General features: G+C 43.0%; 1 protein-coding gene across 1 annotated transcript in view; it reads left to right on the forward strand.

The window, feature by feature from the left end:
- The window catches only part of LOC309547914 (uncharacterized protein), a gene marked incomplete at its 3' end in the record, with an annotated part of 99529 nt that overhangs the window by 24281 nt on the left and 49615 nt on the right, over positions 1-25633 (forward strand). Inside the window, exons 2-3 of the mRNA XM_082247914.1 lie at positions 4832-5164; positions 23046-23339. Of these exons, the coding sequence (XP_082104040.1) occupies positions 4832-5164; positions 23046-23339 (627 nt within the window). The remainder of the gene's footprint in view (positions 1-4831; positions 5165-23045; positions 23340-25633) is intronic.

Raw genomic sequence — 25633 nt, forward strand, 5'->3', positions numbered from 1 at the left:
ATTGCGGCTCCCACTTCACCGGTCAGATCTTTGCAGAGATATGTAAGGACTTCACATCAACCAGGGAATACATACCCCTTATCATCCCAAAAGTAGCAGTAAGGTTGAATGGCTAAATGGGATCATTAAGAACAGAATCTCAAAAATGATGGCTGATACTGGAAAACCATGGCCTGAATGTCTCCCCATAGCTCTCTACTCCAACAGGAATGCCCCTAGACAGCCCCATGCGTAATCACCGCACAAGGTTGTTTGGGAGTCAACCAAAGACTGGAATGTACTTTCTGCAGATGCTGTCATCTTTGCATTCTCAGCTGACTAGGCACGTACAGTCCCTGCAAAGGGAGCTCCAAATGGTCTATTATAGGGTTCAGAAATCTCTCCCAGACCCTGACACGATAACCGGTGTACATTCTATCAACAAGGTGACTGGGTCGTTGTGAGGAAACCTCAACCTTAGTTTTGGCAAAGAGAATAGATTTGTAGTATCTACCGCTTGTGAGAAAGGTATAACAGTCAATCTTACCAATGAAATCCCTGGTCTCTTTAATAACACCAATAGACCAGATTATATCTGCTGGAAGGAAGCGTGTGATGTTCAGACTGAGGGAACACTCCCCCAGTCTATTATGTTACTACGACTTAGTGCCCGTGACCATCAGAGAAATTCCTCCTGTACAGTTCTGACAGGTCCTTATTATTTCTTATGTGGTTCTGTCACTTATAAGGTAATTCCCCCTAATGCGAGAGGTTCATGTGCTTTAGTGAAGCTTGTACCGGCATCCTACATTGCAGCCGATCGTGAGGATCTGCTGGTGTTAAGGAAGGCAAGGAAGTCAGGGAGAGCTAGCAGGGAACTGTTCTCCAACCACGACCAGGCCTGGGCATGGTTCCCAGCTTGGACCGGGTGGGGGATTGAGCTTATGAATCGATTGAACAATTTCTCATCCATTGTGGATGAGATGTTCAATGATATCGTTGAAGCAGTAAGAGGGAAATTACTCATGAACAACCACAATTAAGACTCTTGTACTGCAGGAAAAGATGGCACTTGATTATCTGTTAGCTTCCAAGGGGGTTTCTGTGAATTCATAGGAGAAGACTGTTGTTCCTGGATAGCAGATACCAGTGACAAAGTTCGGGCCCATATGGATAAGGTTACTTCCCTGCAAGGCAGAGCTATAGCTATAGCTAGTGATGGTTGGAGTCCTTTTAAGGCTTTGGAAAGTTTTGGGGATTTATTATTCTCTATTGGATCTTGGTTGAAGGAAATAGGAGTATATATACTTATGCTTTTTTGTTTCTATTCCTCCTGTATGCCGTGGGGAGATTTTCTGTTGTCTGATAGATCGAGTCTCTAAAGCCCAAGCAGACGACCACATCCTTATTGCTGAGACGAGACTCCCTGAAATCCAACCTGTGACGGGAGTCACTTTGGGCGGGGGGGCTTGTGGAACCCAGACTACCTTAGAGAGGTCGGGAAACTCCTTGTCCAGCTTTCTTGGACCTTCCTATGTGTAAGTTACCCTATGTCTATTAAGGGCACAGGGTAACCGAGAACCCCAGTCGGGTCTGCACTAACCAGACTTACTGTACAACCACACCAGACTCAGCATTTTGTGTTAATGTGTTACCCGGTTATCCTGGGTTCTATATGTGTGGTTTGTGTTGAAAGAATGAAGGGCCTCTTTCACTTAGGACAGTATTATTTACGAATAATATCCCTCAAGAAATATATGAAGATAAATTGGTTTGACCTTTTCAGGCTCCTTGTAGAAGTTTATCTCATAGACCATTGCTAGATAGTTTGAGGTGGGGTGGGGTTTGTTGTTTAGTGCCTGTATCCCATTGTTCTGATGTTTCTGTCTGTCTTGGGATCAACCTATTATGGGATGTATATGTGTATGTGGATTATCTGCTAGAGGGGAGGGGGGATTGTCCCCTGAGTGTATATCTCTTTGTGCCTGTGTCTGAATAAACAGTCTAATGCTTCTTACCACCCTACCCTAATGTCTTGACAAGTGACTGGGTGGGCTAAGGGATCTTGGATCATGCAGGTACCAGGCAAGGGAAGCTTATACGGTGGACATACTCTTCCTGAGTAACGGGGTCTATCACACAACCCATGAACCAGATGCTAAGTATTCCAAACCGACCGATGATCAATACGATCTACCCCCTCATGTGCTCCCTCTGAGTCACCTCCCAAGAACGGAACCCACGTGTCAACGTTCATTTTCTTTTGAGTCTACGTGCCAACACTGATTCCATTATCTTTCTTTTTAACTTTTTGTTCTGTTTATTTGTAAGAATATCAAGATTCATCGAGGGACACATGGGAGCATATGACAAAGAGGATGGACTGTTGTGGAAATTTTATTAGGATTAGTGTGGACATTTTTCAGGATGTGTTTTATTTAGTTGGTCATTATGTCATTGCAATATGCTCATTAGAGCGTGTACAGGCGAACCAGCATTGAGGAAAGACTACTGGCAGTGAAAACCTTCCTTTAGATGTGTAGATGCGTTCGCTCTACATAGACATCTCCGCCGGCGAACACTCCATGCGCTATGCGCGGGTCTGTTTGCTGGTAGAGAGCTATGTGTATTACGTTGTAGAGTTCAAGAATCAAGCAGCAAGGATATGACCGCCAGTGGGGGCCCCTGTATAATGTGCAGATTTGTTTGCTCGGCAGGGATATGTTTGCTCTGTGAAGTCAATATAATTTTGCTATCTATCTGCCTTTATGAAGGGATACACGCTCATGTCTTTCTACTGTGCCTGATCACCATAGTGGAAACAGCATGGCCCTTTCCCTGCAGATAGCCTCACGTCTATGGGAACAGTAGTATAATCCTATCAGGCATTGTTCTCTGAGCCTTGCTGAGTGGGATTCACGCTAGTAGTAGTGGCGGGAATACATGTACGAGTTTGATCAGAGCAGCATTCATGATTCTGCACGCTGGTTTCATTGTGTAGTGTTAGGTGCGAATCCTGCTACACGTGGGTTTCATTGTTAATTACGGTGTGCAGATTTCCACGCACCAATGACGGGAAGCCGTGCATGCTGTTCTGCTCATTCACAATTGTGTACTCCCCCTTTCTTTTGTATATTTGAATGTATACAGGTGTATCATTGACTGATTCTATGTGTTATGTCATGTGACTGTACATTTGGAACTGATTGGCTGATGTTGTATAGCCATCACTTCCTACTGTTGTCCCTTTTGTTGTCCCATAAAAAAACGGAGCTCAATGATTTAGGCAGGACATTCTATTGAGCATCCAATGTGATAACAGCCTGTGTGTCTGTATTACTGGGTACTGCTGAGCACGCTCCATTCCCTTATACAAAAGAGCTGAGAACTGTGCTTTTTAGCACAACGGGATTAATTGCGCTTGGCGTATATTAATATCCAAAAGTGCACTTATAAGCGCAACAGAGTTATTTGCACATCAAGCGTACATTAAGATCCAAGACAGGTCACCCCCTCTGGTCCATTACACTTCCATACCACGGTCTGGCCGATGAACACGCCACAAGAGCTCCAGCTGCTTTTCCACGAAAATACCCCTTTTTATTTTTCCTCTCTTTTTTCCTTCTTGACTTTACAGTTATTGGTGCCTGATCACTTGTGGCTCCCTGTTTATACCCTGGAAACCTTTGACTGGAGTCCAATTGCCAGCTAACATTACAGGCCCCCCACCCCCATGCTATACAGGCCTTGGCCTTGAAGTCTCTTATGTCATGCTAGAGATCTCTCTAGTACCTACCTGGACATAGTTTACTTGCTATTACCAGTTGTGTTAATTGTTATGTGTATTAGGCCCCTAACTGCGCCCTTCCTTGTTTTTGGGATGGTGTCAGTTATGGGCAGGGTATGCACCTCGGTGCTAATTGGGTTTTTGTTCTTTGTTAAGGTGTATGCTTTTGCTTTTTGGTGCTGCCTTGTACAGATTTTGCTGCTCAAGAGATATCTTTCCAAGTTTCACACAATCCTGCTTATTTTCCTTTTACTGAATCCTCATTATGGCCACCCATGACCGTCAATCCGTCATTTTGGGGGGCCACTGGTCTATCACACCAGTGATAAAGAAAATCGGCCAGTAACGTTTGTCACTGTGTGTAGCAGAGGGAACGCAGCAAAACAGAAAAAAAAAATTCTGCAATACCCAAATCCACTATTATGAAAGTATATATATAACACCCCACTTCAATCTGTCGTTTAGGGGGCCACTGGTCTATCACACCAGTTATAATACTTTTTAAAAAAAAAAGAGTTTGTCACTCTTTGTAGTTGTAGTATCGCTGTAGAACCGCTCACCACACCAGTCACAATGCTGCACAATACAAATCCACTATAATATGCTTTCTATATTATAAAGTATATTATAGGTGTATTACACCCCTATATACTGCACACCAAACAATAGTACACCAATACCAGTCTTTAAAAGGACTTTTGTGGACCTATTACCTAGCGATTTGTGTCACGAAAAGTCTGTCCCTGCTCCTCACAGCAACCTCTCCCTACACTGACAAAATACAGAATGTAAAATGGCAGCCAGCTCAGGTCTATTTGTAAGGTAGGGGGTATGTCCATGTGCTGAAATGTCTCAATTGGCTGTCCTGTACCACCTGATGGATGTGTCATGGGTCAAAGTTCTTCACAATGTAAACTAATATGGCGGCCGCGAACATTGGCATATGTTCTCATGTTCAGCGAATCGCGAACGAGCAAAGTTCGCCGCGAACCAACCACCGGGCGAACCGCAAGGCCATTTCTACCCAGGAACCCTATTGAGATTTTCTTCTTTATCCCCACACAGGTGAGATCCGAGTGACCTCTATTACCTATGACACTGCACACCTTCCATGTTCGTTTACTTTTATACAAGGAGTGGAAAACCTGATCGTCGTGTGGGAGAAGACAGGAAAAGATGGAAAAAACGTTCAGGTCTACAAGTCTGTGAATGGCCAGAGTGACCTCTCCAATCAGGATTCTCAATTCAAAGGACGTACAGTTTTTTCAGATCACATCTCACAGGGGAAGCTTGACCTGGCCCTGGTGGGTGTCACCTTGAACGATGACGGGCTTTATTTCTGCCGAGCCGCTAATAATATAAATCATGGAGACAATGTGGTGGCATTATCCGTCAGTGGTAAGTTCTTTCTCTGTAAGTTTTGTGATATCAGATTTGCCCAATAATATTGAGATTTCGAAGCATGGTCAGTTTGGGCATGACACTGGACTTTTCTGGTTTCCCTCTTCACTAATTCTCTCCTCTTCCTCTTACTTTTCTCTCTCACTTTTCTCCTTCTTCCTCTTTCTCTTTTCTCTTCTTCCTCTCTTCTCTATCGTTCATCGTCAGACGCAGCTCCATCTTCTTTAGACAATTGGGTTATGCTCCTCTGATCAGGAATAGGCACTAGGCAGCAAAATATCTTTACCACGCCTATGGGGGCTGTCCCTACAGGCATACAGTAACCCCACACACTCTGCTAGAGCAGCCAGTTTGTTTCTGCCTAGTTTCAGGAATAGGACCTAGCTCCCTGCTGGGACTTCGGTCTTAGCTGTTACACGGAATTTTTGTTATTTTATGATTTTTTATTTTCATTAGTTATTTCCTGGAGAACTTCAAGCAACAGCTGGCTGTGGTTTCGGACTGGATAATCTAGATCTTTATGGTCTCCCAGCCTGGCCAGCGAGCGTGAGCAGGTTATAGTCTAGAACTAGGCCTCTCCACGACAGTGCCCCGACAGTTGGGGACGAGCCTGCGAGTGGACCGTCTCGCTGTGACGCGATCAACCAGGTACGCCCCCAGGCGTTCTCCCTGGCTGACAGCACCCCCATCCCGGGTGGGAGGTGATCTGTTTGGAGTGGCACCCACCTGGTACCGTGGTATGGTGAGTAGTATGGTCCCCCCAAAACCTCTGACAGTCTCAGGGAGGACGTGGGCCCCCTCCCTGGAATGGTCGGACTCTCGGGGCTCCCTCAGTTCTCTTGGCCTCTCAGGCAGACTGGGCCCAAACCCCTCAGCCTTTTTATCCCTACCCTTAAATATTGCGGCCACTGCGGCGCCTTTCGGTGGGGGTGGCTTGTCCTGGTGGGACCCCTTCCTAGGGACCTTCCGATGCCTACTGTTCGGGGGCCCCTTTGGGGCTCCTGGAGACCACATGGCGCGCCGTGGGGGGCTGCCATTTTGCTGTAGATCCATGGTTTCTATATTCCCATTGTAATACATGGTCAGCCATTTTTTGTTAGTTCCCCATAGGAATGCATGGGGCAGCCATTTTCTTGTGGTCCATATCGCTGAACAGGCATGTGGCAAGGCATTTTAATTCTAGCAAAGACCCAGGCTGTTTTCTTTTTCCTGTGAGATTGTTTTTACTTTCATTTTCACAGAGCATACTGGCAGCCTCCTGAGGAGGGCAAGAAGCAGTTTGGTAATGTCTTCTGCGGTCTCCTGTGGGTTTCCCTCATACACTCTGCTATTAGATTGTACTATTGGGGTTTTGCAGACCGCTGAGATAGCGATGGGATTGGTGACTTTTGAAGAGACAGTGCATTATTTTCTGATCAGTGAAAAACTTGGAGTCCCAGGATATAATTTCACCTACAGACCCCTTAGGTGCGGCTTCGGACCCTTCTGGGTCGCAGTCCCGGCCTGATCTCACTACAGTTTACAATGCTTGGTGTCAAAGGTAGATTTTGTAATTACATGTGTTGCCAGCCGCAAACGCCCTCTGCTTTCACCTCCATCGGCAGTGACAATGAGGTAGATATGGCCACTGCAGACATATCCCACCCTGACGGGTTGGTGTCTTCGCATTTAGACGGTGAAGAGGACCTGTTCTCGTCAGCCACTGCACAGGAACGCGCCTTGGTGGAGGACTATAGTTTCTGTGCGGAAAACTTTAAAATTGGCTGATGAATCTATAGCGTCAGGTACGCAGGTGTCTTTTGGCTCCCGAAAATCCCAAAAACCAGGTAAGGTGTTTCCTTGTCCTGAACCTTTTTTTACAATATTGTTGACGAACAATGGCGGTGCCTAAGCGCTTTAAACCCTGTTATCCTTTTGCGGACGCAGTTTCCGATAGGTAGGCCGTGCCACCGAAGGGGGATCACCCGGTTTCCAGGCTCAATAAGTTTACTGTGGTTCCAGTGGAAGAACCACCAACTTTTGCGGACCCCGTGGATAGACAGGTGGAGGTGGGGGTTCCATATGAAACCTATTTTTGTGAACATTCTGGTGTCACAGACAGTTACTGAATAGGTGAAGTTACTTAAAAGTAACTTGGAAGCTGAACGGCTCCCCCCTGCGGTGCTTGAATTACTGGACCAGCAGGCTCAAGCCCTGGTGTTCATGTGTGATACGTCCCTGGACACGGCTCCGCTAGTAGCCAGGGTGTCTGCAGGGGGGATTGCTATTAGATGCATGGTGTGGCTAAAAAGCTGGTCTGCTGACCAGGCTTCCAAAAAGGCCTTAACTGATCTTCCCTTTACAGGGGAGAGGTTGTTTGGATCCTCTCTGGATGACTTGATCAAAGGTCTTACCGAACGAAAGAGTATTCTTCTTCCTCAATCCTCTAAGAGCAAGGCACCACATTCTCGACGGGGGCCTTACTTTTTTTGCTCATAAGTGACTTTTTCGTACCTCCGGGTTGCATGAAAAAGGAAAAACGTTCAGATCTTCTGAGGGTTCCAGGAAGCCATGGTTGGGTAAATCAAAGACCGGCCAATCTGGACCTGCTGACAAATCTTCATCTGCATGAAAGGGCACCCTCACATGCTTCTGGGGTGGGGGGGATATCTTTGCTTCTTTCCAGATTAATGGACCTCCTTGATTCAGGACAAATAGGTTCACGAACTGATGCGATAGGGGTACATGAATTTGTCGGTTCCCTTTCAGGAACGCTTTCAACGATTTTATTCCAACCTACCATGCCCAAGAAGGAGGGCAAGGTGTGTCCTATCCTGAATCTCAAGGCCCTGAACCGCTTTGGGCGGGTACAGAAGTTTTAGATGTAATCCATCTGCACGGTAGTGGTGTCACTGTATCAGGGGGACTTTTTGGCCTCCATAGATATCTAGGACACATATACCCACATCTCCACATCCCCATCTACGCTGGGCACCAGCGGTTTCTTCGCTTTGCAGTAGCAGAAGAGCATTATCTATTTGTGGCGTTACCCTTTGGTCTCGCCTCCGCCCCGAGGGTGTTTACCATGGTGCTAACCCCGGTGTTGGCATTGCTGTGCCAATGGGGGATTGCTCTCATTCAGCCCTGATGGGCGACCTGAAGATCACGGTGACTACCCTGCAAGAGTTCGGGTGGCACATCAATTTAAAAAAATCTGTTCTAATACCCCCCTTGTAAATTAATTATCTGGGCCTAACTCTGGATTCAGCTTTGGCAAAAGTCTTTCTCCCCCCGGACAAGCTGCAGAAATTGCAGGGGGGCTATTCCGTCGCTGTTGGCAACCAATCTGTCCTCTCTGAGAACTTGCATGCGGGCCTTGGGTCTGTTGGTATTAACCTTCAAGGTGGATCTGTTTGCTCAGTTCCATACAAGACCTTTGCAAAAAGAGATTCTGGTCAAAGAGAACAAGGATCCAAAGTCCTTGGACATTTTGATTCGGTTGAGCCACAACACACAGTCTGCTCTGTTGTGGTGGATTCAGTCTCCAGCACTATGCCAAGGCAAGTCCTTCCTCCTGTTGTTTTGGAGGGCGGTGGCCACGGACGCCAGCCAGTCAGGCTGGGGCGGGGTGCTGGGGAAGCTCCGTGCCCAGGGATTCTGGACAGTAGAGGAGTCCAAACTGCCGATAAATGTTTTGGAGCTCAGAGCGATAACGATTTGTCTGAGTCACTGGACGACTCTTCTGCAGAATTGTCCGGTTCAGATTCAATCAGACAACACCACGGCTGTGGCTTACATCAATTACCCAGGGGGACACAAAGAGTGTTCTGGCGGCCAAGGAGGTGGCCAAGATTCTGGCCTTGGAGGAAGAGTTTGTTCCAGCTATTTCTGCTGTGCACATCCCAGGTGTGGGAAATTGGCAAGCGGATTACCTGAGTCGTCAGGTGTTGGACCAAGGGGAGTGGTCCCTACACCCGGAGGTGTTCCCCCTACTGTGTGTTCGGTGGAGGACGCCCAAGGTCGATTTGTTTGCTTCTCGTCTCAACAAGAAGTTGCAGAGGTTCCTGGCCAGGTCTCGAGACCCTCTGGCCGACGCCAGAGACACACTGGTGGCTCCTTGTCAGCTGATTTATGCCTTCCCCCCTTTAAAACTTCTGCCACGGCTTCTACGCAGGGTAGAGGTGGAAGCAATTCTGGTCATTCTGGTGTTCCCAGACTGGCCTCACCGGTCTTGGTACGCAGACCTAGTAAGGTTGGTCGCAGATACTCCTCGGAGATTTCCTCTCAGGGAAGATCTGCTGTCTCAAGGGCCGATTTTCCATCCTTCTTTACAGTCGCTGGCTTTAACGGCATGGCTGTTGAAAGCCAGGTGTTGAGAGATAGAGGTCTTTCCGACTCTGTGATTCCTACGCTATTGAAGGCTAGGAAGTCATCTTCCAGGAAGATATATCATCGTAGGTGGAAATCGTACATTTCATGGTGTGAATCACTGAAGGTGCACCCTTGCTTGTTTTCAGCTGCTAAGGTTTTGGCCTTTCAACAGAAAGGGGTTGAACAGCTGTTGGCTTTGGGCACTATCAAAGACCAAGTGCCGGTTTGGTTATATATTTCCAACGCCTGTTAGCTACGCATGCCTTGATTCGTACCTTCATTCAGGGAGTGCGCCATAGGGCTCCCCTGAGACGGTCCCTGCTACCTCTGTGGGATCTGAATCTGGTATTATATGCTCTTCAAAAGCCTCCTTTTGAGGACATTAGGGAGATTCCTCTGCTTTCATTGTCTCAGAAGGTTGCCTTTTTGGTGGCTATCACCTCTGCCTGCAGAGTGTCTGAATTGGTGCTGTTGTCTTGCTGTTAACCTTATCTGGTGATCCACAGAGATAAAGTGGTACTCCTCCCAAATCAATTTTTTCTCCCTCAGGTGGATTCTGATTTTTATTTAAATGAAGACATTGTGCTGCCTTCACTCTGTCCCAAAACCTAGCATCCTAAGGAAATTGCCTTGCATTCTTTGGATGTGGTTTGGGCGATCAGGATTTACTTGGCGGCTATTGAGTCTTTCAGAAAATCTGATGCTCTTTTTGTCCTTACTGAGGGACCTCGTAAGGGATTGGCTGCATCTGCTGTGACCAGGTGGATCAAGCCAACGGTTGTTCAGGCTTATTCGCTAAAGGGTCAGGTTCCTCCTTTTCCATTGAAGGCGCATTCTACTAGAGCGCTGGGTGCCTCTTGGGCTTTTCGGCATCAGGCGTCTGTGATGCAAGTTTGCAAGACGGCAACTTGGCCGTCAGTGCCTACATTCACAAAATTCTACAAAGTAGATGTGTTGGCATCTTTGGATGCCCTCTTTGGCCGCAAATTTTTGTAGGCTGCTGTTTAAAGAGAATCTTTTTTGTTTCTCTTTGAGGGTGTATGTTTTTTCAAGGTGAGCTCCAGTTGTTCCTGGTTGAGCTCCATCTTACCTGGTTGGCTAGGTTTAGCCTTTGGGGAATTACATATTATTTGCGTTGTCTTCCCACCCCTCTTGATTATACAGCTTTGGGACATCCCAAAAAATGGAGCTGCATCTGTCGATGAACTTCAGAGAAAAGGATTTTTACGGTAAGTTCTTACAAAAATCTAATTTTCTCTTCTTCCTCCTCCTCTTTTCTCTTTTTTCTCTTTTCTCTTTTGCTTTCTCTTTTCTCTTTTTCTTCTTCTCCTTCTCCTGTCTTCCTCTTCTCTTGTCTTCCTCTTCTCTTGTCTTCCTCTTCTATTCTCTTTCCTCTTCTCTTCTCTTTCCTCTTTTCTTCTCCTTCCTCTTTTCTTCTTTCTCTTTCTCCTTCTTTTTCTCTACTCTTCCTCTTCCCTTCACCTTCTTCCTTCTCCTTCTCTTCCTGTTCCTCTTCTCTTGTCTTCCTCTTCTATTCTCCTTCCTCTTCTCTTCTCTTTCCCTTTTTCTTCTTCCTCTTTCTCCTTCTTTTTCTCTACTCTTCCACTTCTTTTCTCTTCTCCTTCCTCTTCTTCTTCTTTTTCCTTCTCTTTCTCCTGTGACTCTTTTCTTCTCCTTCCTCTTCTCTTCCACTTCTTTTCTCTTCTCCTTCCTCTTCTCTTCCTCTTCTTCTCTTTCTCCTGTGCCTCTTCCTCTTCTTTTCATCTTCCTCTTCTCTTCGTCTTTCTCTTTCTTTCTTTTTCTCTTTCTCTTCTTCTCCTTCTCTTCCTCATTTATTCTTCTTCCTCTTCTCTTCTCTTCTCTTCTCTTCTCTTCTCTTCTCTCTTCTCTTCTCTTCTCTTCTCTTCTCTTCTCTTCTCTTCTTCTTCATCTTCTTCTTCTTCTCATCTCTTGTCTCCCTCTTCTATTCTCCTTCCTCTTTTATTCTTCTCTTCTTCATCTTTTTCTTCTTCTCTTTTCTCTTTCTTCTCCTTTCTCTTTTCTTATTTTTCTTTTTCTCTACTCTTCCTCTTCTCTTCCACTTATTTTCTCTTCTCCTTCCTCTTCTCTTCCTCTTCTTCTCTTTCTCCTGTGCCTCTTCCTCTTATTTTCATCTTCCTCTTCTCTTCGTCGTTCTCTTTCTCCTTCTCCTTCTCCTTCTATTCTCCTTCCTCTTCTATTCTCCTTCCTCTTCTCTTCTCCTTCTTCTTTTCTTCTTTCTCTTTCTCCTTTTTTTTCTCCACTCTTCCTCTTCTCTTCCACTTCTTTTGTCTTCTCATTCCTTTTCCTCTTCTCTTTTCTTTTTCCTTCTCTTTCTCCTGTGCCTCTTTTCTTTGTCTTCCTCTTCTCTTCCATTTTCCTATTCCGTCTTCCTCTTCCGTCTTTCTCTTCTTTTTCTCCTTCACCTTCTCTTCGTCTGTCTCCTTCGCCTTCTCTTCCTCTTCTCTTGTCTTCCTTTTTTGTTTTCCTTCCTCTTCTATTCTTCCTGTCAGAATTAATTAATAATAAATTAATAATATCTCGCTGTGCCTCCATTATGTCAGAATGTTTATACTGCTCTGAATATAACAGTATCTATTTATGGTTAATAATAAGCAAAGATCTGTGCGAAAGGAGAATCTTAACTTATTCCATAAATCAATATGTAGCGAATTCTTTTTATTGATTAATTTCTTTTTAAAAGCATATATCAATCTTAGTGAAAACAGTCTACAGTATGGAATATATAAAAGTTTTATTCTTGAGACATGTAATCACGATAAATGATTAAACTTAAGATGACACAAAACGATATAACTTCACAAAAATGCAAACTTCAAACAATGAATGCAATGTGATGTGTAGCTTAATAATGAAAGTGAAACTGAAACAAAGTTAAAGTGAAACGAAAGCAAGATTACCATTTCCCCAAATGTAGTAGAAACCATATTTAAGTATACTATACAATCAGACCACAATTGTCTGCGCAATCACACGGCCGAAAGTCATTCCACTGCAGATGGAGTGAGAATAAGCCATGCAAAACGGAAGACTAAATTTGCAATAATGCGCTAAATCTGATATTAATAAAAATGTATAAAAAGCAAAAATCATCTCTTTAGAGAAAAATCTACATATGGTTTATACGGCTGGGATTGTACTTTCGTTACCCTTTAAATATGTAATGTAAAACATTTAAGGAAGTACATAAACAATATTGAATAATAATCAAATAAACAGCAAGGCATATTTACCATATTTAAAATGGCGGCTAGCTTTGAATGGTTGTTACCAGGTTCCTTAAGATGGCTGCATTTCCAAGATGGTGGCCAATTAGGGAGGAGTTTCGCTTGGCGTCCCTCAAAGGTTCAGATATATGGTGGATTGAAATAGAGTCTGTGTAGATGAGTCTGTGCATAGCTGTAGTAGTGTGTATGTTGTATGTGTGATGTATATTGGGCAAAATGTCATGTCATGTGTCTCTCTCATCTGGGCTTTTTGTATGGTATAGAACAAAGGACTATTAAAATTACCATAAGTTAAACCCAGAGGGAGTAACATGATCATCATTGGTTGGAACATCTTATTCATTAACTGGTGATGTCATAGGGTGACACCTCTTGGTCAACCAGTATATTAAAATTAAATAAAGATTTCTCCATTTAAGACTATTATAAAACAACATAAAATGTAACCATGCTCTCATCTATGACATGTCCATTTCATATCCATCAGGTATCTGAATAAAGATTAATCTTGATAACACCATTCTAATATTTAATATATCTTAATAAAAATATATTGGATTTTACTTTTTAACCCAAGACTTCAACTACCGTAGTAGCATTCAGTCACCAGAGATGGCACTCTTGCATTGCTCTTAGCTTCGGCATATAGCAATATTTATCTTCAAATAAACTTCAAACTTTATATTGACCAATAGCTTACAATCCAGACCTTCTGGAGTCTAGCAAGGTCAAACAAAATTTTATGATGCTTTCTACATCTTACAATTTACAAATGTTTACTGAAGCTTGTCCTGACATACAGAGATGAGTCATCAAAATCAGTAAAGTTAGAAGTTAGCAAAATATGAAACAATTATAATATATATAAATTTTCTACATATCTATGTATGCTAGTTATATATATATTTCAGTGTTAATATCCCTTTACATATAAGATTATAATATATATCTTTAAATCTTATTTTAAAATGGATCTAAACACAGAAAAATACTGACTTGTTTTATGATCCCACACAAACAAGATTACCTTGGAATAGTGTCTTAGACCTTATCTTAAAGAAAGTCAACAGACTATTTATTTATTACCTTAGGTCAACACAGCATGTCTGGGGTAAACCTGTTTAAGAATTTCCTGAACAGGCACTTTTAAAGGAAATTTAACCTTTCAGTAACCTAACAAAAATAGACGCCATTACTTCAACATTTCTATGCAGAACAAAATATGACATTTCATTTCTAGAGATGTATAGAACTGTTCGCCGGCGAACAGTTCCCGGCGAACTTAGCATGTTCGCGTTCGCCGCTGCCGGCGAACATATGCGATGTTCGGTCCGCCCCCCATAAGACATCATTGAGGCAAACTTTGACCCTGAACTTTACAGTCAGCAGACACATTTCCAGCCAATCAGCGTACCTCCCTCCCACACCCTCCCACCTCCTATAAATAAGCAAGGGCAGCATCCATCTTAGATCATTCTGAAGCAGTGTGTGTAGTGAGAGTAGGGAGAGCTGCTGCTGCTGCTGCTGCTGTTAAGCTAGGGACAGTTAGTCAGTGTTCCTGGTCTTGCAGTGTTCTTGGTCCACTACTGCTGTAATATCAGCACCCCAAAAAGCCCTTCTAAGGGCTGGTATTTGTGTTTTTTTTTTTTTATATATATATATATATATATATATATATATATACCTAGCGTCCCCAAAAGCCCTTTTAAGGGCTGGTAATTGAGTTGTTTCTTCATATATATATATATCTATATCTATCTAGTGTCCCCAAAAGCCCTTTTAAGGGCTGGTAATTGAGGATTTTTTTATTTATATATATACATATATATATATATATAGTGTCCCCAAAAGCCCTTTTAAGGGCTGGTAAGGTAATAGATTTTTTTCTTTATATATATATATATATATATATATATCTATTGTACACTGCAGTTGCCTGCCCGCTGTGTGTGAGAGGCCACAGACCTACCACAGACTGTACTGTGTGCACACCACACTCATTTCGGGTGGCACAGGCACAGTACCTGGCATTTTAAAAAATATTTTTTTTTCCTCTGTCATAATTGCAGTGAGTGCTGTGTCAGGTCCACAGAGTGCACTGTACCCACTGCAATGCACTGCCCACCACTGATATATATACGTTGGCACAGCATCTTGTTGCAATAAATTGAAAAAAAAAATATTTTTTATTATTGCAGTTGCCTGGGCTGCCAGTGACTGTCAGGTCCACAGAGTGTACTGTGCCCACTGCAGTGCCACTGTGTGCCCACCCACCACTGATATATAAGGTGGCACAGCAGCTTGCAAAGTAAAAAAAATATATATATTTTTTTAAATTGCAGTTGCCTGGGTGCCAGTGACTGCTGTCAGGTCCACAGAGAGTGTACTGTGCCACTGCCCACCCACCACTGATATATATGCCTGCAAGAGAAAAAGCCAGCCGCAGAGAAGCCGTATTCCTGAAAATATAAGAAAAATGCTTTTTTTTAGGGGTTCTGGACATGCTACAGAGCTGAAACTTGACAGGTACACTTTTTAGACCCCCCAGACACTAAATACAAAAAATGACATGCCTGCCTAAAAAAATGCCCGATAAATGCCTGCAAGAGGAAAAGACAGCCGCAGAGAAGCCGTATTCCTGAAAATATAAGAAAAATGCTGTTTTTTAGGGGTTCTGGACATGCTACAGAGCTGAAACTTGACAGGTACACTTTTTAGACCCCCCAGACACTAAATACAAAAAATGACATGCCTGCCTAAAAAAATGCCCGATAAATGCCTGCAAGAGAAAAAGACAGCCGCAGAGAAGCCGTATTCCTGAAAATATAAGAAAAATTCTGTTTTTTAGGGGTTCTGGACATGCTACAGAGCTGAAACTTGACAGGTACACTTTTTAGACCCCCCAGACACTAAATACAAAAAATGACATGCCTGCCTAAAAAAATGCCCGATAAATGCCTGCAAGAGAAAAAGACAGCCGCAGAGAAGCCGTATTCCTGAAAATATAAGAAAAATGCTGTTTTTTAGGGGTTCTGGACATGCTACAGAGCTGAAACTTGACAGGTACATTTTTTAGACCCCCCAGACACTAAATACAAAAAATGACATGCCTGCCTAAAAAAATGCCCGATAAATGCCTGCAAGAGAAAAAGACAGCCGCAGAGAAGCCGTATTCCTGAAAATATAAGAAAAATGCTGTTTTTTAGGGGTTCTGGACATGCTACAGAGCTGAAACTTGACAGGTACACTTTTTAGACCCCCCAGACACTAAATACAAAAAATGACATGCCTGCCTAAAAAAATGCCCGATAAATGCCTGCAAGAGAAAAAGACAGCCGCAGAGAAGCCGTATTCCTGAAAATATAAGAAAAATGCTGTTTTTTAGGGGTTCTGGACATGCTACAGAGCTGAAACTTGACAGGTACACTTTTTAGACCCCCCAGACACTAAATACAAAAAATGACATGCCTGCCTAAAAAAATGCCCGATAAATGCCTGCAAGAGAAAAAGACAGCCGCAGAGAAGCCGTATTCCTGAAAATATAAGAAAAATGCTGTTTTTTAGGGGTTCTGGACATGCTACAGAGCTGAAACTTGACAGGTACACTTTTTAGACCCCCCAGACACTAAATACAAAAAATGACATGCCTGCCTAAAAAAATGCCCGATAAATGCCTGCAAGAGAAAAAGACAGCCGCAGAGAAGCCGTATTCCTGAAAATATAAGAAAAATGCTGTTTTTTAGGGGTTCTGGACATGCTACAGAGCTGAAACTTGACAGGTACACTTTTTAGACCCCCCAGACACTAAATACAAAAAATGACATGCCTGCCTAAAAAAAATGCCCGATAAATGCCTGCAAGAGAAAAAGACAGCCGCAGAGAAGCCGTATTCCTGAAAATATAAGAAAAATGCTGTTTTTTAGGGGTTCTGGACATGCTACAGAGCTGAAACTTGACAGGTACACTTTTTAGACCCCCCAGACACTAAATACAAAAAATGACATGCCTGCCTAAAAAAATGCCCGATAAATGCCTGCAAGAGAAAAAGACAGCCGCAGAGAAGCCGTATTCCTGAAAATATAAGAAAAATGCTGTTTTTTAGGGGTTCTGGACATGCTACAGAGCTGAAACTTGACAGGTACACTTTTTAGACCCCCCAGACACTAAATACAAAAAATGACATGCCTGCCTAAAAAAATGCCCGATAAATGCCTGCAAGAGAAAAAGACAGCCGCAGAGAAGCCGTATTCCTGAAAATATAAGAAAAATGCTGTTTTTTAGGGGTTCTGGACATGCTACAGAGCTGAAACTTGACAGGTACACTTTTTAGACCCCCCAGACACTAAATACAAAAAATGACATGCCTGCCTAAAAAAATGCCCGATAAATGCCTGCAAGAGAAAAAGACAGCCGCAGAGAAGCCGTATTCCTGAAAATATAAGAAAAATGCTGTTTTTTAGGGGTTCTGGACATGCTACAGAGCTGAAACTTGACAGGTACACTTTTTAGACCCCCCAGACACTAAATACAAAAAATGACATGCCTGCCTAAAAAAATGCCCGATAAATGCCTGCAAGAGAAAAAGACAGCCGCAGAGAAGCCGTATTACTGAAAATATAAGAAAAATGCTGTTTTTTAGGGGTTCTGGACATGCTACAGAGCTGAAACTTGACAGGTACACTTTTTAGACCCCCAGACACTAAATACAAAAAATGACATGCCTGCCTAAAAAAATGCCCGCTAAATGCCTGCAAGAGAAAAAGCCAGCCGCAGAGAAGCCATATTCCTGAAAATATAAGAAAAATGCTGTTTTTTAGGGGTTCTGGACATGCTACAGAGCTGAAAATTGACAGGTACACTTTTTAGACCCCCCAGACACTAAATACAAAAAATGACATGCCTGCCTAAAAAAATGCCCGATAAATGCCTGCAAGAGAAAAAGCCAGCCGCAGAGAAGCCATATTCCTGAAAATATAAGAAAAATGCTGTTTTTTAGGGGTTCTGGACATGCTACAGAGCTGAAACTTCACAGGTACACTTTTTAGACCCCCCAGACACTAAATACAAAAAATGACATGCCTGCCTAAAAAAATGCCCGATAAATGCCTGCAAGAGAAAAAGACAGCCGCAGAGAAGCCGTATTCCTGAAAATATAAGAAAAATGCTGTTTTTTAGGGGTTCTGGACATGCTACAGAGCTGAAACTTGACAGGTACACTTTTTAGACCCCCCAGACACTAAATACAAAAAATGACATGCCTGCCTAAAAAAAATGCCCGATAAATGCCTGCAAGAGAAAAAGACAGCCGCAGAGAAGCCGTATTCCTGAAAATATAAGAAAAATGCTGTTTTTTAGGGGTTCTGGACATGCTACAGAGCTGAAACTTGACAGGTACACTTTTTAGACCCCCCAGACACTAAATACAAAAAATGACATGCCTGCCTAAAAAAATGCCCGATAAATGCCTGCAAGAGAAAAAGACAGCCGCAGAGAAGCCGTATTCCTGAAAATATAAGAAAAATGCTGTTTTTTAGGGGTTCTGGACATGCTACAGAGCTGAAACTTGACAGGTACACTTTTTAGACCCCCCAGACACTAAATACAAAAAATGACATGCCTGCCTAAAAAAATGCCCGATAAATGCCTGCAAGAGAAAAAGACAGCCGCAGAGAAGCCGTATTCCTGAAAATATAAGAAAAATGCTGTTTTTTAGGGGTTCTGGACATGCTACAGAGCTGAAACTTGACAGGTACACTTTTTAGACCCCCCAGACACTAAATACAAAAAATGACATGCCTGCCTAAAAAAATGCCCGATAAATGCCTGCAAGAGAAAAAGACAGCCGCAGAGAAGCCGTATTCCTGAAAATATAAGAAAAATGCTGTTTTTTAGGGGTTCTGGACATGCTACAGAGCTGAAACTTGACAGGTACACTTTTTAGACCCCCCAGACACTAAATACAAAAAATGACATGCCTGCCTAAAAAAATGCCCGATAAATGCCTGCAAGAGAAAAAGACAGCCGCAGAGAAGCCGTATTACTGAAAATATAAGAAAAATGCTGTTTTTTAGGGGTTCTGGACATGCTACAGAGCTGAAACTTGACAGGTACACTTTTTAGACCCCCAGACACTAAATACAAAAAATGACATGCCTGCCTAAAAAAATGCCCGCTAAATGCCTGCAAGAGAAAAAGCCAGCCGCAGAGAAGCCATATTCCTGAAAATATAAGAAAAATGCTGTTTTTTAGGGGTTCTGGACATGCTACAGAGCTGAAAATTGACAGGTACACTTTTTAGACCCCCCAGACACTAAATACAAAAAATGACATGCCTGCCTAAAAAAATGCCCGATAAATGCCTGCAAGAGAAAAAGCCAGCCGCAGAGAAGCCATATTCCTGAAAATATAAGAAAAATGCTGTTTTTTAGGGGTTCTGGACATGCTACAGAGCTGAAACTTCACAGGTACACTTTTTAGACCCCCCAGATGCTTATTTTTTTTTAATTTTTCCAATAATTGGCTCTCTATCAAAAAATTATAATTTTTAAGAACTTTTTTTTGCGTGATCCCTCTCCGGCATGCCACAGTCCAGGTGTTTGTCCCCTTGAAACAACTTTTCCATCACTATTGTGGCCAGAAAGAGTCCCTGTGTGTTTTAAAATTCGCCTGCCTATTGAAGTCTATGGCGGTTCGCCCGGTTCGCCGGTTCGCGAACATTTGCCGATGTTCGCGTTCGCCGTTCGCGAACGGTGAATTTTAGGTTCGCGACATCACTATTCATTTCTATTTGTGAAATTAACCTCCCCAAATAACCCTGACATTCCTCTTTTCTTCTTCTTCCTTTTTTCTTCTTCTTTCTCCTTCTCCTCTTGTCTTCCTCCTCTATTCTCCTTCCGCTTCTATTCTCCTTCCTCTTTTCTTTTCCTTTCTCTTTTCTTCTTCTTTCTCTTTCTCTTTCTCCTTCTCTTCCTCTTCCCTTTTTCTTCTCTTTCTTATTCTTGGCCTCTTCTCTTCGTCTTCCTCCTTCTCCTTCTCTTCCTCTTCCTCTTTTCTTGTCTTCCTCTTCTCTTGTCTTCCTCTTCTCTTGTCTTCCTCTTCTATTCTCCTTTGTTTTCTCTTCTCCTTCCTCTTTCTCCTTCTCTTTCTCTACTCTTCCTCTTCTTGTCCACTTCTCCTTCCTCTTCCCTTTCTCTTCTCTTTCTACTTCTCTTTATCCTTCGCTGCCTCTTCTCTTCTCACACACTATTATTTTATTTTTTTTCAAAAAAGATTTTTATTGAAAGATGTATGAAAGGTTACAATAAAGTCATATAAGGATACACATAAAAATACAGCACATTGTCATATACAAAGACATTCAAAACCATGCATATTGAGAAGGGCGAGAATTCAAGTGGCGTCTATCGTTCAATTAGGTTAAGATACATAAACATAACTAAATGAGGTGGTAACAACAAACCCTCTGTCTGATACTGGAATGTGTCACATAGGAATCGTTATAGCTGTTTGGATGTATAGGAAGTTGTATCGTAAGTGTTAATAAATGGAAGATGCTGATAATTTTACAAGCGGCCCCAAGAGGCCTGTATACATCAAAAAATAGTATTGATACTGGTAGCTGTTTAAGAGGACAAAGGTTTTTAATAATATTTACCATATGAGAGGGAGGGGACAGAAAATAAAGGGGGGAATAAGAAAGGAAAAGTGATTAGCAGGTGCTATTTAGAGTAAAACAAGGAGTGGGTTTTCTTTCTGTCTCCACCCCCATTCAAACAGCATCAACAATAAAATGTAAAAAGGTGTGAGGTAGTCAAGAGTCACCCCTTAGTTTGTACTACTTTCCTAGTCACACATAGCAGCCCGTCAAGGGTCCTCTCACATTCATCCCTTGTTTAGGGGTGAGAGGCTCCCTGTCACCCTTTAAAACAAAGTTATAGTGAAGGATGTGTATACAGAGTTAAAAGGGTCGAGAGAAAGTTAGGAAAGGTGATCTGATTGATCTTGTCTTATTGATTTGTATCTATCCCTGTTACGAAAGTGATTCCAGCAGGTCCATGTATTGGAAAACTTGGCCGGGAGATCTCAGGCTATAGAAATTAGGTCCTCCATCTCTGCAATTCTATCCACTCGTTTGAGCCATTCAGGGATGGTGGAGATTTGAGTCGATCTCCAGTGGAGGGGAAAACACATCTTGGCCGCGTTGAGTAGGGAGAGAACTAAGGTTTTCCTGTAGCGAAGTGTTGGCGTATCAGAGTGGTGGAGAAGGAGCTACCAATTCATGTATCTGTGTCCAGATACATCTAGTGGTGCACCGAAATTTCGGCAACCAAAATTTCCGAAAAAAAATGGGCCTATCCCATTTCGGCCGAAAACGGGTCATATATGCTGAAAATTAATGGCAGCCGCAGCAGCAGTTTTCACTTTAACTTACATGGTCTGTGGCCGGCCGCGGCCGGCTCCCGAGACCCGCCGTCTGTACCTCCTCGCCCGCCCTGTGCTAGACTGTTTGCTAGAATCGCCAGCCGTCTGGCTTCTAGCAGCCAGTGACGTCACGGTCCTGAGAGGAAAGTGAGGCTGAGAAGAGGACCCAGCATGCAGAGCAGAGGAGGATCTTCTTCGTCCTCCTCCGCACCTATTACTGACTCTCTGGCTCCACCCACCTCCCCCCTCCATCTTCTACTGTATGGCCGCTGTGGATAGGAAGGACAGGAGCAGAACCAGAGTCAACCTGCTATGTGTGGGGAGCAGTGAGTGACAACATATTACGTGTTATGATGTACATCATTGTTTCCCTATACTTAGCTACCCCCTGGCACTATACCTGTGTAATACAGCTATGGGGCAGGTATATAGTGCCAGGAGCATCTATATACAGGCTGTAACTATTTTAAAACCATTTGGGGGAAAAAGTCATTTTCGTTTTTCGGGCCAAGGGCATCCTGAATTTTCGGTTTCTGTTTCGGCCCAGAATTTTCATTTTGGTGCATCCCTAGTAGCATCGTGCCTGGTTCTTTGCTGCATCTCCAACATAAATTGGAGATTTTGAGGTTATATTTGTTTAGAACCCCTGGTGTGCGGTACCATCGGCTTAGAACCTTGTAGTTGTTTTCCTGTATCGATACATTAAGAGACCCTTTGTGTGCAATCGCAAATATGCATTCCCATTGTTCTTAAGACATTTCTATGTGTAATTCTTTTTCCCATGTTGTGCAAGCTCTATTAAACTTGATGGGGGTGTTGCAGAAAAACATGCTGTATATATTGGAAATCACATGTTGCTGGGGGTTGAATTGGGTACATAGATGTTCGAAGGGCGTGAGTTGGTGAGAAAAGGATGAGTTACGGTCTGCATCTCTGAGAAAATGTCTGATGTGGAGGTATTTCCAGAAAGGAAGAGCAGTGTCAATTGAATTTAGTGCTAGGGAAGTTTGTTCTAAAAATACGCCATCTCGGAAGAACTGAAGGCGCCAAGATTTCTGGGTATTGCCAAGCGTCCTTTAGGAATTGCGCCGACATACCAGGGGGGAAGGCCGGGTTTAATCTGACTGGTGTAGAAGGACCGGGCATGTAGATTTGAAGCAGTGAAGCGTCGCGTTAATTAGGGGGTGCTCTTTTAGACTTGGGGGGATATGTTGAATTTAGAGCCATGGCGTCGTTCATACAGGCATGGGGGCAAATTAGTTTTTGAGTTGGACCCAGTCCTTTTGGTGACCATGTAATGACCAGTCTATGATTCTGGAGAGGTGACAGGCCCACTATTATTTCTTAAGGTCTGGAAGACCAATGCCTCCTTTTTGTTTTGGGTTTTGTCAGTTGGTCAAATGATATTCTAGGTCGCTTCTGAGCCCAGAGAAATGTAATACATAATCTTCTGTAGGTTTGGAAAAAGGTCAGTGGAAGTCTAATGGGGACAGTTTGGAGTATATATAAAATGTGTGGGAGGACGTTCATTTTCAAAATCGCTGCCTTACCAAACCAAGAAAATTGGGGTTTGTTCCACTTGTTTAGGTCTTCTGAAATAGTTTTAAGGAAGGGCTCGTAGTTTTTGGAGTATGTGTCAGAAAGCTTTGATGTTATAAAAATTCCAAGGTATTGGATCCCATCGCGTTCCCATTTGAAAGTAACGTTTTGTTGCACACTATTATTATTATTATACATTTATATAGTTCTTACATATACTGCAGCGCTGAACAGAGAACACTGAACCAGTCACATCACTTATTGTTTCCATTATAAGGTTTCTCCCTCTGCTCTCTATACAGCTCTGCCACCACAGATGATCCAGAGAGCGGTTGCAGATAATGTCATTCTGGTGCCTAAGTTTTCTGGGGTCCCAACAGAAATAAACTGGAAGCTAAACTATGACAAACTGGTGGATATGGAGTTGGAGGAGCCACCAAAACAACATTTTTATCGCCTGACAGACAGAGCTGACTTACAACGTAACGGATCTCTGACCATAAGAAATCTGAATAAGGAGGACTCGGGGACCTACAAGTCGGAGGCCATAGTGAATAATTTTATTCAGGAAACTGAAATACGACTCGCTGTACTCGGTAAGTCTGTGTGAAGACAAAATAGCATGATGTAAAAATGTAAAAAAAGTTGTTGGAAGCCCTAGGGGTGTTTTTTTTAAAAAAATGCCTACAATTGCAAAACATTTGCTCTGTGCAAATGGGGAAAGAAAAAACAAATGTTATTAGGTAATTTTATCACCAGGGTGAATGTTATTCCTTTATACAGAATGGTGGTTTGGGAGAATACCAAAATATGGCCACTAGATGGAGCTGACGGTCGTGGTAATATATATATATATATATATATATATATATATATATATATATATATATATACAGGATCTCACAAAAGTGAGTACTGTACACCCCTGACATTTTTGTAAATATTTTATTCTATCTTTTCATGTGACAACACTGAAGAAATGACACTTTGCTACAATGTAAAGTAGTGAGTGTACAGCTTGTATAACAGTGTAAATTTGCTGTCCCCTCAAAATAACTCAACACACAGCCATTAATGTCTAAACTGCTGGCAACAAAAGTGAGTACACCCCTAAGTGACAATGTCCAAATTGGGCCCAAAGTGTCAATATTTTGTGTGGGCACCATTATTTTCCAGCACTGCCTTAACCCTCTTGGACATGGAGTTCACCAGAGCTTCACAGGTTGCCACTGGAGTCCTCTTCCCCTCCTCCATGATGACATCACAGAGCTTCTGCTGTAGTTTCATTTAACCACTTTACCACCGGAGGATTTTGCTGTCTTACGTCTGGGCCACTTTTTGCTATTCGGCGCTGTGCGACTTTAACTGACAATTGCGCGGTCATGCGACGCCGTACCCAAACAAAATTTACGTCCTTTTTTTCCCCATAAACAGAGCTTTCTTTTGGTGGTATTTGATCACCTGTGCGATTTTTACTTTTTGTGCTATAAGTCCCTTTCCCCTCCCGCTGCCTTCCACCTCTTGCTTGGACTCTCCTGTCCCACCGGGAGACCGGAGCTACCAGCCGAAACATCCTCCGGCTAGTCGGAGGCCCATACAAAGCCGGGATCAGCTTCGGTAACCCGCAAGTGAAGACACGACATCACCTCCGGTTTACCCGGATGTCAACGGCGCCATTTTTTTAACCACTTCAATACAGGACACCTTTACTCCTTTCCTGCCCAGGGCAATTTTCAGCTTTCAGTGCTGTCATACTTTGAATGAAAATTGCGCCGTCATTCAACACTGTACCGAAACTACATTTTTATCATTTTGTTCTCACAAATAGAGCTTTCTTTTGGTGGTATTTTAATCACCTCTGGGTTTTTTTATTTTTTGCTAAATAAACGAAGAAAAGAATGAAAATTTTGCAAAAAAAAAAAAGATTTGTTTTCGTGTCTGTTATAAAATTTTGAAAATAATTGTTCTTCATAAATTTATTATTAAAAATATTAAAATATTATTGTGCTACATTTCTTTGGTGAAGATAACCCCAATCAGTGTTTATTATTTAGTCTGTAGGAAAGTTGTAGAGTCCACAAACGGGCACTTTCACCTGCCCAGGCCAATTTTCAGCTTTTAGCGCTGTTGCATTTTGAATGACAATTGCGCGGTCATGCAACACTGTACCTACACCAAATTTGTCTTTTTTTCCCCCCCACAAATAGAGCTTTCTTTTGGTGGTATTTGATCACCGCAAGGTTTTTTCTTTTTTCTTTTTTGCTAAACAAATAAAAAAAAGACTGAAAAGTTTGAAAAAAAAAGTTTTTTGTTTATGTTATAAAATTGTGTAAATAGATATGTTTTTTCCTGCACTGATGAGCACTGTAGAGGCCGCACTGACGGGCACTGGTGGGGTGGCACTGATAGGGTGGCACTGATGATGAGGCACTAATATGCAGCACTGATGGGCACTGATATGTGGCACTGATAGGTAGCATTGATATGCAGCATTGGTGGGCACTGATAAGTGGCACTGATGGGCACTAATAGGTTGCACTGATGGGCACTGATATATGGCACTGATGGGCACTGATAGGGGCACTGATGGGCAATAATGGGCACTGGTGAGCGGCACTGATAGATGGCAATGATGGGCACTGGTGGGCAGCACTGATAGATGGCAATGATGGGCAGCACTGATGGGGAGGGCACTGAAAGGGTCCCTGAGCCCTGATTGCCATCCCTGGTGGCCATGGGTAGGCATCCCTGGTGGCCATGGGTAGGCATCCCTGGTGGCTCTAGTGGCATCCCCCAAGGATCTGCACTGGTAATCAGTCCTCTGATTACCAGCACAGACCCCCCATGTCAGGAGAGCCGCCGATCGGCTCTCCTCTACTCGTGCCTGTCA

This window comes from Pelophylax lessonae (assembly GCF_965119305.1).
Source record: "Pelophylax lessonae genome assembly, chromosome: 2".
Taxonomy (NCBI): Eukaryota; Metazoa; Chordata; class Amphibia; order Anura; family Ranidae; genus Pelophylax; species Pelophylax lessonae.